This window comes from Carassius gibelio, chromosome B7 (genome assembly GCF_023724105.1).
Source record: "Carassius gibelio isolate Cgi1373 ecotype wild population from Czech Republic chromosome B7, carGib1.2-hapl.c, whole genome shotgun sequence".
NCBI classification, from domain to species: Eukaryota; Metazoa; Chordata; class Actinopteri; order Cypriniformes; family Cyprinidae; genus Carassius; species Carassius gibelio.
In genome coordinates this window covers 7,792,957-7,805,997 of record NC_068402.1, presented here as the reverse complement: position 1 = coordinate 7,805,997, position 13,041 = coordinate 7,792,957, and the positions used below count along the sequence as shown (strand labels likewise).

The 13,041-nt window shown below is 36.8% G+C and overlaps 1 protein-coding gene across 6 annotated transcripts in view; it reads right to left on the bottom strand.

Annotated features, from left to right (window-relative positions):
* The window catches only part of LOC127961666 (A-kinase anchor protein 13), a 62,433-nt gene that overhangs the window by 41,515 nt on the left and 7,877 nt on the right, over positions 1–13,041 (bottom strand). For 5 of the 6 annotated variants that reach the window (XM_052560885.1, XM_052560880.1, XM_052560882.1 and 2 more), the window contains exons 2-7: positions 12,460–12,503; positions 9,994–10,150; positions 7,318–7,605; positions 6,086–6,269; positions 5,032–5,236; positions 1,916–3,677 (exon numbers count right to left, since the gene is read on the bottom strand). In XM_052560885.1, coding sequence (XP_052416845.1) covers positions 1,916–3,677; positions 5,032–5,236; positions 6,086–6,269; positions 7,318–7,605; positions 9,994–10,150; positions 12,460–12,492 — 2,629 coding nt within the window. In that variant the 5' untranslated portion in view covers positions 12,493–12,503. The remainder of the gene's footprint in view (positions 1–1,915; positions 3,678–5,031; positions 5,237–6,085; positions 6,270–7,317; positions 7,606–9,993; positions 10,151–12,459; positions 12,504–13,041) is intronic. The other variant, XM_052560883.1, reaches the window with a different exon arrangement.

Below are 13,041 nucleotides of genomic sequence, written 5' to 3'. Positions count from 1 at the left end.
CTAAAGGAGGTAGAGCTTTCTCACATTTGGCTCCCAAACTCTGGAATAGCCTTCCTGATAATGTTCGGGGTTCAGACACACTCTCTCTGTTTAAATCTAGATTAAAAACGCATCTCTTTCGCCAAGCATTCGAATAATGCATCTCTTAAATTGTGACTGCAGTTGCATCTGATCAAATGCGCATTCTTATTCTTTAGCTTGGGTTAAACTAATTAATAAAACTTTGTTGGAACAACAGCTACATTAATTATGTCTCTATTTGTCTCTCTGTTTTGCCAGGATTTACACAAGCTCCAGTCTGGATCCAGAACACCAGAGAAGAGATGATGCTGACCCCTCAGAGGACCTCAGATGATGCTAACCCTGAATCAACAAAGAGAACTAACAAATATTGCTACAAGTGTGATTGCATCATATAATAATTGCTGTTAATAATGTTCATCATCTGGCTGACTATGTCTTGTATAGATTTTTCTGAAGAATCCTGTCATATGCACACAAACTGACAGCATCACTTATAAGCTACTTCTAAATATTGTAGAAACTTAATTTTCTGTACATTTTTTTGTAATGATTTGTTTCGTAAAAAGCGCTATACAAATAAACTTGAATTGAATTGAATTATTTATTAGATGATAAATGAACTAAAAACATGTCCTGTACTGCAAAAGCATCAACCAAACACCATTGTAGTTCAGTTACGTAACTCAGCAAAAAAGATAACAATACTCTTTAAAAACATGGGAGTACCAATGTACTTTTTCAGTCACTGAAAGCGGAAGGTGAAAAAAAATTCAGGAAATGGATGCTGACCTCATCTTGTAACTTCACTTCCCTGGACATCCCAAAATGACATCATCTGTTGCTAAGTTACTTTTTGTTATGTACATAAATCATGATGAATACACCCTGTTCGCTCAGGCGTGTGCGTGTCAGAGACGCACAGGCTACTTTCAATTATTCTGTTGGATCAGAAAGGTATAATTACTTAATTTTGGTCTATGATGGAAGGCGGGTGCTCTTGAAGAGACTTGGAAAGCCTGTTATGCAATCACAGTGTAATATTTGATCAGTGATGAAATTAAACATGAATCTTGGCAAATGATTTTAGTTTTCTCCTTGATTCAGACTTGCAAAATGTAAATTTTTTGAACCAAGAAAACTGTTGGAGTAAATAAATATATGTTTCATCAAATGCATATAATACTATAGTTTTGCTAATATTATCGGCCGATATGAGCCTGTCACCGATATATCGGTATCAGCCAATATGCCGCCGATATTATTATTATTTTTTTTACATAACATATAATGCAGATAAAATGCTTGAAATGGTGTCGTTAACTAGTTTGTCCAGCAGAGTTGGGTTAGGGTTAGAGTTAATTTAATTAATAAACTTAAACTTTACTGTTCAGTGCACTGATATCAGACTCATTTTGGATAATAAAGTTTGTTAAATCATTAAATGCCCTGTCTCCATTTCACATCTCTCTCACTTCATCATAAGTGCTTGATCACCACATTTGAGTAATCATTGAAAAAAATGTTTATGTATATATTTGCTGTTTATGTATATACTGTATTCTATATATATATAGTAGCAGTCAAATGTTTGGACACTCGAATGGGGAAGTGTCCAAACTTTCGACTGGTACTGTACTACACTATACACAAAGAACACTGGCCTTTTTTTTACTCCCTAATATCCGGATAACCCCCCCACCCTCCCCCGGGCTCTAATATCTATAGCATTTACAATTTTTTTTTTTTTACCGGTATTTCATATTATTACAGAATATAATATGAAAAGTGATGTGTACTTTTTTCTCTTATTATCAGGTGCAGCTTTTTTTTTTTTTTTTTAGAAAACAGTTAATCAAATATTTTACACAAATTTTTGTATTCGTCAACTCACCCTTCAGTAGGCCGACTTCACCCATTGGTTGTACAGCTTCCTCTGCTGCGGCTTCTGTCTCTTGAGACAAAGGATCTAAGCTTGCTTGGGCTTGCTCAGGACATACAGAAGAAACTATAACGTCTTCTTCAGCAAGAGCATTTGGGGCATGTAAAGCACCATCTACATGGTCAGTGCGGACCAAAACACCTAACAGATCTTCTGCATTGACTGTCAGGCATTCCTCAGAGATTCCAAACTCATTTGACTTGGCTAATATGTCCAAGGGATCCACCAAGACACGCTGATCTCCCGATTCATCTGCGTTTACAATAACTACAGCCGCATCCTCTTCTGAAAGGTCTACTGCTGCTGTGCCCCACATGACCTCACTGTCTGAGGTCATATCCTGTCTGGGATCCTGAGAGGAGTCATCTGGGAGATTCACTTTCTCCATATCTGCGGGAATCGCTGACTCAAGAACTTCCTCCTCTGATGCCTGAGCTTCCCAAACAGGTTGGTTCTTCTGGTTCCCCTGAACCTTCTCCATCCTCTCAAAACTAGAACCTAAAAGAACCGCTAGATCTTCAAAGGTGTCCTCACTAGTTGCTGTGGTAGATCCAGATTCTGGACTCAGCTCAGTTTGTAAGACGCTGGAAGAACTTAGTTTCTGTCCGTCAAACTCACTTTCTTCAATTGAAGGAATTGTCTTTTCTACAGGCAACAGATCTCGATTTACTTCATGCATGTGTAAAATGCTATCATCTTCATCAACCGTAGTCCTTGAGGTTGTATCACTAAGTTCTTCCTTCGGTTGGTTGCCATCTGTTTCAAAGTATGGCATTTCTAGACTTTCCTGAAACTCCTCATCAGTGTCTTCTTGACCACAGGTTCCTGAAGAATCAAGATCTTGCCTACCTTTCACACTACACGTGATCTTCTCACAAATGCCTTCCTCAAGTTGGGTTACCGTGTCATCTGTTTTATCACAAACATCTTCACAAGCATGCACCAAATTTTGTCGCGAGCAACGTGTATCTCCATCAGGATTTAGATCCAGTGGCTTCTTGCTTTCTTCTCGAACCTCCTCTGGATCTATGAAATCTCCGCACTCATCATCTTCTTCATCATCAGTCTCTGCACCCTGAGAACAAGATTCAACATCCGAGCTCTCCGGTGTGTCCAAAGACTGAGTGATTCCCATATCTCCTGCCTCAACAAACGGGCTACGTTCAGATAGCTGCTCCTCCTTCAAAAACTTGTGTCCTTTTTCCTGATTTTCCTCTTCAGGACCCTCAGCAAAAAACAGGGTTTCACAGATTAAGTCATCTGTTTTATCAGCTTCCCCTTTCTGTTGTCCGCAGGAAGAGGTTCTGTTGACTATGCTCTCAGAACCGCTCTGCAAACCATCACTACTATCTCCAACATCACTGGTACTAACTATTCCAGTATTTGAATACTTCTCTTGCTCTTTGCAATCAGTCTCACTGTTTTCACAAGCACACGCCCGCTGAACTGCGCTATTACCATTGTGTAGGAGAGCCGGGTCAGTTTCACAGCTGAGCGAGGGACCTCCGTCACCCTCCCTGATTTGAGAAGGATCCAGGCGGTCATTACGTTCTCCTTTGTTTTCCTCTGTGCTAAAATGAGCGAGCTCTCGTTCTCTCGTCTTAAGGGAGTCGAGCGGTGCCTCTTCACAACCACAATCTCTGGTCTCCAGGCCGTCATCACATTCTTGGGCAATGTGTGGAGAGTCTGAGCTCTGCTGAAAGGCAACTCCTCCCTGAACATGAACACAGAACAACAGCTTAGAGTTGTCTCCCCTTCAAGCAATTCTCTAACTCTACAGTTATGTCAATGCAATGAATAGCAGATCTACAGCTGTTATGGTGGAGGTTGAAATATGAGGGATATTTCTTGGCAAACAAGTTCCCTTCTGTTGACTGCATAATAGTATGTATTCATTTAGCAGACATTTCTAAAATCCAGAATGACTTGGAAAGAGAAGACAACAAAGTGATTCATCCTAAAGTGGCTGTAACATGAGATGAAAAGTACAATGTCTTAAGCTGTTTAGAGAAATAAATATATATATATATATATATATATATATATATATATATATATATATATATATATATATATATATATACACGCACAAACATATACACATATACATGTAGTATATGTATATAAATAAAACTAAATATTTTATGTGTACTGTATATGTATGTGTGTGAGTGTGTGTATAAAACTAAATATTTCAGAATGTTAAATATTTATAAATATTTTAGTATGATAAATATATTTTAAAAATCATATTATTATGATATGATATTACATACACTACCATTCAATAGTAATTAGTAAGTACAACATTTAAAAGAAATTAATATGTTTATTCAGCAAGGCAGCATCAAAAGTTACAGTAAAGATGCTTATGATGTTACAAGAGTGTGAATTTCTGTTTTCATCAAAGAATAATGACAAAAATACATTTTGGTGATCCCTAAAATATGAAGCAGAAAATATGCTATTTAATATTTGAAAGCATGATGATAAGAATAATTTCTTAAGAATAAGAAATATTTCGGTTGCACTTTATTTTACAGTACGTGTACTGACATGTACTTATAGTGTACTTACAGTGTATTTATCTAAGAAAGTTCTGGTAATACAAGGTAACTACATGGGGTAGGGTTAGGTTTAGGGGTAGGTTCAGGGTTAGTACCTAGTTATTACATAGTTATTGTAATTACTATAATAAGTACATAGTATGTACATGAGGAACAGGACTGTAAAATAAAGTGCTACCAATGTTTCATAAGAGTACTATTAGGATATTAGAATGATTTCTAAAGGATCATGTGATTTGACACTAAAAACTGTCTGCTGAATAAACTGAAAAAAAAAACATTATTTCTCATCAGAATTGCAGCCTATTTGCAAACTGAAAATTGGCACATTATCACCATTATTCTCTCATAGGTTGCATCTATTGAAATGAAATGTGTGTGTGTGTGTGTATATTCTATATATATATATTATTTTTATTTAAAAAAAAGGACAATGAGCAAGAGACACAGTTAAACAGGTAACAAAAAAGGGATGTTTTCTCCACATTTAGACAAACACACCTGACTCGCCTTCTCTTGACAATGGCTAAGGATCAGTCTGTACAGTTCCAGGATGTCGACCTGTAGGTTGGGTGTTGCGCCGCCCGGCTGGGTGCCCACAGATAGGGTGTAGGTGTTCAGAGAGGGGTGGTGCCGCACCACACGACTGCCCGAGGAGGAGAGCTGTCTGAGCGTCTCAACGTCAATGTCTGTGTGTAAACTCTCCCTAAATCAAAACAAGCCATCCGATGAACAGGATATGCTCAAACTGATCCAGCTTTAAACAAAACAACACCCTGCTGTCAACAAGACACTCAATTAACTGTAATTAAAGCTCTTATGGATGTACTGATTTATATGTTCAAGAGGCAGTGGAGAATGATCCAAATGTACGAATGGAATTATAATGCAGCTCAATGCATATTTTCTACCCTTTTACAAAGTCGAGAGTGTTAATAATCAGAGGTAATGGTTCAAATCTGGGCCTAGAGAATAGACTAATACTGGGTGGAGTGATTGTCATCAAAGGAAAGCAACTGTCACTGCTGTCTGAAGCAGCATGCAGCAGATGAAAGAATAATACACAAATAGATCGCTTTAATGTCTGAGCAATGAGATTAAACAGAGCTAATGGAGACTTCCTGCTTCTCAGATGTTTCTTGTGTGGAAAACACGCACTAATAATGTTTCTCAATTCGATTTTAAGATGATTTTGAAAGTCTCGAACAAAACAATGGTGGCCAAAATTATTAGAACACTAGTATTTTGACAGTTAAGTCAGTTATTTCTTTCTTTTGCTGTAGTGTGTCAGTGGAAAATATCAGTTTACATTTCCAAAGAGTTCATTTGCCATTAATTGTGATAATCCAGTGAGATCTTTGTTTGCACAATAGCCAGTGCTGCACACAGAGATCTGATCTGATCATCATCAGTCTGTCTGGAATGACATGACAAAACAGAACAGAACAAACGGAGACAGACTCAATCCAGAAAAACTGTGACAACGTCTCCAAAACGCTTCAAGAGATCTGTGTTGATGTGAATAAGAGTCTGTGTATGAAAGCGCATCACTCACCGGCTGAAGAGCTCCAGCAGAGCCGTATGTCCTCGACTCTGGGCGATGACTACTGGTGTGGAGCCCTGTTTATTACACAAGCTGAGGGCCTCTCGGGCCCCTGGCTGCTTGAGGAGAAATCTGGCCACTTTGAGGAGACCGCGGCGGGCTGCGAAGTGAAGGAGGGTCTCTTGAGGTTCCAGGCCTGAAAGAGAGAAATTAGAGTGTTCAATCAGAGTATTTAGCAATTTATTGCATCATTGCTGAACAAAAGTATCAATGAAAAAATATATATTTTTTATAAAATAATAAAATAAACTTACTGACCCAACACCTACAACCGGCAGTGTGTATGTACAGTATGTGTGTATGAATATTTTTCTCAATATGTCCTTTTATTTGGACATTGCATAACAAAATATCACACCAGGTTAGATTCGTTTTTTTTTTTTTTTTTAAAGAGCACAAGCACATTTTTCTAACATAATCCAACACACAAGTTTGAACCAGAACCAGACCAGAAATAATGTAAATAAAATAAATATTTGAAAAGACTGGCCTCTTGTAATTAACGTCACACTATAACTGACCTGTCAGCCGTCACATGACCATTATGAACTCAAAGGAACTGCTCTGATTACTTGGAACCTGATCTGCAATGTCATTTAAGGATGTTTATTTGGCTGCAGACACGAGCTCTGGAATATCATCCAGTACATTCTATAATGATTCCCAAAAAAAGAATGAAAAAAAAGTGAAAAAGCAGTCACAGGCCAAGAATATTATTAGCTCTCCAAAATCTAGCAGTTCATATTTTTACATTATAATACATAAGATATTAAATTAAATGTGGCTGTAAATTATATCATTATTATTATTTTATTATTCATTTTGTAGAGAATGTTGAAATAAATAAATAAAAGCACGATCCTGATGACATAATGTTATAACGCCCCCTAAAGGATCTACCACAGCATAACTACCCTTAATAAATACACCAGTTTATATAAAGTCCTATTTAACAATGCAAAAAGATATAAAACATCTCATCATTGTGTCAAACAGATATTTTAATAAAGTAGATGTACTTAAATTCTGAAATCAAATGGACCACATTAAAGAGCAACTACAGGAGAACAGGCGGGTGTTGCACATGATGCAACAGACGATTACTACAACAACCCTATTTGAACCCACAACCTTTTGATTTCCAGCCCAGATCTAAGCTCTAGCTTCCACCGAGCTACACTCACGTGTGCTATTCCCCAGCAGGCTCCAGCCAGGGGGTAGTGTGATATGTTTAAGGGCCAGGGACAGGCTCTGGTCCAGCTTTTCGCGCTCCTGCAGCGGGATCTGATGTTCATCTAGTAGCAGAGCCTCCTCCAGCAGATTTGTCTGCCCCACTGTGCTCACCAGGAACTGGGCCATGTCGAAGGCCAGGTCCTGCACGAAGTGTAGGTGCTCAGTAGCCAGAGTACGAATGTTACCATCTGGTCCTGCTGAGCACAGGGTGACCAGCACCGACTCACAGCAGTTATGAGCTGCACAGAGAAGAAAAGACAATGACAGCAGTCAAACACATTCAAAACGGTAAATAATGCTGATGACTTACATCACAAGGAAATGGGGGGGGAGGGGGGTGCTTTGCTATAAAATTACAAAATATAAATATTCAATGAAAAAAAAATACACAATTTAATAATTTAATTAAAATAACATGGGGGGGGGGGGTACATGATATGATGTAACTTATATTTCCAAAAGAAATATTTGGGCAATGTCTCATTAACACACTTTACAGCAGAGAGATGCAAGAACAGGAAATGCTTAAGTTTTAGAAATACTTGAATGAAACAGAATGTTAATTAAGAAATAATGTAAACTTTAATACAAAAAGTGATTAAATATCGCAACGTTACTGGTTGTTGTAATTTTTCCCTATACATTTAAAAATAAAATAATGATTTTTTTTTTTTCGTCGAGTGGATTATTGTGATGTTTTTAATCAGCCGTTTTGACACTGATTCTGACGGCACCCATTCACTGCAGCCATTCACCATTGGTGAGCAAGTGGTGTAATGCAACATTTCTGATGAAGAAACAAACTCATCTACATTTTGGATGGCTTCAGAGTGAGTAAAACCGCAGAAAATGTTCGTTCTTTTGTGAACGACTCCTGGTATAATTAAGTAAAAGTTTAATTTTCAATGCAAAAGTCATTTATAAACAAAAAAACTAGTTTCACAAGTTCCAAACGTGGTCTCTCCCTGTAATCTCCCTCCATCAGAGGATCATCCCCTTCACTGACTGCTGAGGCATTACACCTGACACTGAACATAATGACTGAAACACAAGACTAAAGCATTGCTGCGATCCACGTCATTCATTCATGCTGACTGAACATCTCCATTGAGAGCGGGTTCGCTTCAGTGACCAAACAGCCCTAAATAAACACTCATATCATATCACTCCAACAATAAGATCAGAAAAGACTTATGCATATAGATATGCCTAAAAACAAGCCACAGAAATAGCAGATCAATTTCTCCATTGAACTCTCTCTATGGGAGCGAGCTACACCGTGTTTATTCTGACTCAATCCAGCTGAGTCCTTAATAGGATCAACAAGCAAACAGATTTTGTTGACAGGAACAAGGGCTGCCATCTCTGTTAGGCTGAAGACAAACACTGTCCACAATGTGGTCTTGCATGAGGGTTTATTCATATAACATGATCTCTGATAGAAACCTATAGCTTAAAACACAGGTTATGTATTTACATGAGCTAAATGAGTAAATTGTACAGAGCGCTCATTTTTCTCTGTCAAAAGTCATTTCTTAAAAAAAAGGACAGAGGGCAGCATGTTCACCCAATTCATCTTCCCCCAACTGAGTAAACAAAAAAAGTCAAAAAGTCCCTAAATACACAGTCAGAAGAACATGTTAAACATTTGTCACAGTGAACAACCACGTTCCTCAACTTCGATATTTCTGAAGTTAATGTGAAACTTAATTTCTCAATCCATATGAAATGTGGTGAGTGTCATTTTTCAATGCTGAAACACTTCATCTTGTCCCTGTTCATGCAGAGAAAACTAGAAGTAATTTATAGCTTATAATCTTTTTTTTTTTTTGTAAAGTGTTTTTAAAATATTGACCCATCACCCGTACTGCAAGTAGAGATGCACAATATAATATGTCAATTATGGGCCGATGTCTGCTTCTTTTAACAGTATCAGCTGATATTGGATATTTAAAATATTTTATTTTAAGCTCATTCATTTATCACTAAATTAAAATGATAGCCAAAATAGGGCTTTAAAAGATTTTTAAAAGCTTTTTATAGCACTTTCATATTAAAGCGCAAACCTCTTGAAGAGCAATTTCACTTTAAAAATGCATGTTGGCGTGTCGTGCAACATGCAAGTATTAAATCCAAGTTTTTTTTTATATATGTGCTTAATATTTAATAATAATAAAAAACTAGTATAGATTTAGCACAATTTATTAGAGATTATCTAAAAAACACACACACACACTTATCATAATTTCAATACTCATGCATCCCCAGTAATAACTTTGTCTCAGTCCATATGCAGTTTCTTTTTCTTTATAGTGCTAGTGACAACTAGAGCACCAAATTTTAGAGCAATCTTTAGCCTTTATAGAACAAACATTCCCATACTTTTTTGTGAGCCCTTTCGACTTAAAATATGTTAAGTATTACCTGAGATTTTAAGTTCAATAATTCGACAACACATTTGCATTTCAGTGGTTCTCTGATGCTGATCAATGTGTTTGAAATGCAGTGAAAAAAAATTATAGGATATCTTTTTTTACCCCGACAGTTCCCTCATGAGGTTGAGAGGTCATGGTTGGGATGCAGGTGGTTATAACGTCACAGATCTAAGGGCCCAGTAATGCACTCACCTGGACACACAGCCTGAAGGGTGGCATGGTTGACCTTCAGTGTACTGGCGAGATGTCTCTGCGCAGAGCCAGTGAACAACAGGAAGAACTGCACCTCCCCCTGTTCTCCTTCACCGAGCGCCTCATCACACAGCTGAACTGTTAGCACACACTTGCCCTGACACAGGAAAGAGAGAATTGTGAGAAACAAAATTGTGTTTCTGAATAAGAATTGAATGTATTATTATTGGGCGAAAGCACAAACAAAATGGTCCAAGCTTCCACCTGTTGAATGCAATGTTCATATTCTGTATTTTCAGCAAACTTGACCATTAATCCACGGTTTGAAAACACATGAATCATGTCTACATGATTTATTACACAGAGGCACTTGATGAATGTGAAAGGTTAACAAAAAGTATACTTTCTCTGCTTTTAAATGGAACCTTTCTTATATTTTAAACCCAAGAACTCGAACACAAAGAGTCAAACGCAATGAACGATAACTTTGTGGTTACAACAGGATATCACACTCATGTTGGTCTGCACAGATATCAGTGAGAATTTAACAGCATACACCCTGATGTTCTACATGAGAAGCTCCCCTCCTCCTGTCACACTTTCACAAATTAACTCAGAAAAAAAAAAAAAAAAACTATATATAAATAATAGTCAAACAACATGTTCACAGTTTTGCTCAGTGGCCAGTGGAACCACTGCAAAAGCCTTTATGAATTTATACTGTGACTTATAAACAGTAGTGCATTCTTAAAATAAAGGTTCTAATTAGAATCTAAATGTATTTCTTATTTAAATAGGACAATGGAATTATAAAAAAAGAAAAAAATCATACAAAAAGCATACTTCTATTTATTAAATTGAAAAAAGAAAAAGGTATTTATAAAGTGACAAAAGGTTTCCATTTCAAATAAATGCAGTTCTTTTTAAATTTTAAATTGCAAAAATGAAAAAAGGATCACAGTTTCTACAAAAATATTAGGCAGCTCAGCGATTTTCAACCCTGATAATAATTTAATGCATGTTTCTTGCGCATGCAAACCATCATATTAGAACGATTTAGAAGACTGGAGTTATGATAGCTTCGCATCAAAGAAATAAATTCCATCTTAAAATATATTTAAATGGAAAACAGTTGTTTTAAATTGTAATAATATTAATAATAATAATATTACTGTTTTTACTGTATTTTTGGTCACATGAATACAGCCCTGGTTAGCATAAGAGACTTCTTTCAAAGATTAAATCTAAGGATAAAACACAAAAAATGCCACAAAAGTGCCATTGGGATTTAATGGTGACTTAGAAGAAATACTGTAAAAAGCACCACTGTAACACTTTTTCATGGTAAAACAATGCAGAAACGACTGTGCCGATCTTAACAGCTTTTTAACCTTCTTTGCTGACCTTACAGTGCTAGAAAGAACCACTGGTTCATGGCAAAGTCCTTTAATAGAGTAACAGAAAGGATATTTGAGTTTCGGTGGAGGTTGTCCTATATGGTGCAATTGACAATCAGATAAAATGTAAGAAATCCGAGCTGCATACTGACTCCTGAAATAATTTCATGAGAAGAAAGATGTCTATGGGAATAAAGACACAATAAGGGGTGTCACACATACATCTGTGCTCAAAACCATCCTAATCCGTCCTCTATCACTATCACCATTGTATCCATTCATCTCAGTCCTTTGGATAATCTAATATCGTTTCAGCGGTTAATTACAGAAATTTACACAAAGATAAGTGTCTTTGAACCCTCGTCAGATTTCAAAGCAGTGGAGGGAAAATCCCTTCTCTTTGTTGACTGTACGCCGTACATCAGATGGGCTTCTTGTGATAGTAACACAATACCGGTCATACATCCTTCCCACTGCTTGACTCAATTTCTGTTCTTGTAAGGCGCTGACAGTCATATTCCCCTTCGGGATTTAGATTAGCCATATTCCCTAGGAAGCATTCAATCAGGGGTCCCCGTTACCAACTGGCAAAGCCAAATGGTTTTTAACTGTGTTCTGCTCATATTATTGCAGAAAATGTATGTGTTAAAATACTTTCTTCTAGTTCAGCTTTATGTGCAGAGACAACTATAAGTAAGACACCTGTTAATTGATCTGTTTGCTCTATTTGTTTAAGCATCTTGATTTCTTACATTGTATCTGTCAATCGTACCATAAGGCATCCTTGCTGTCTATGGAGGGTTTGAGAGCTCTCAGATTTCATCAAAATATCTTAATTTGTTTTCCAAAAATGAACATACGTCTTACAGGTTTGGTACAACATGAGGGTGAGTAATGACAGAATTTTCAATTTGGTTTAACTAACCCTTTAAACACACACAATTCTGTCTAGTTATAATAATACTACTACTACTACTACTACTAATAATAATAATAATGCATCTGCATCCATAAAAGATTTGACTGAGCAAATAAAGAGAAATGCAAAATAAGCATTGAGGATACTTACATATAATGGGGCTTGACAAGGACTAAGTTTCATGACTCTGGACACTGAGAAGACAAAAAAAAAACAGTATGTCAATGCAAATCAGATCAACTAGATTACTGATGCTGCTTTCAGCCCAATTATAAAAGGTTTATAACTCGATATGTTTGAGCATGAAAATAGCCTCAGCAACTGTTGAACCAATTCAAATTAGCACATCTACTGACAATATAACTGCTGTTTGATAAACAGCACTTCAGGCCTAAAAGATATTCATGAGTGTGACTCACACCTTCAGTCTCAGTGAGTGCATGACACACTAAAACACACTGTTAATTCACAGGCCTGCAATTAGCAGAAAAGTAATGCATTTAAATGTATCAAGCTCATGCGTAAATCTTAAGAAACATGATAAAATTATGTCCTGGTCATATTTTACTCCAAAAAGTAAGAGAGACAGGACAAAACTATAATGAATCATTTTGAATGCAGCTTTTTGAATGCAGCTTCATATAGACTAAACAAATTCTTTCATTATCATACAGTCTAACATGCAATCCATCGGCCGTTCATTCCTTCATTGGTTAAAAATCTTGCCAACAA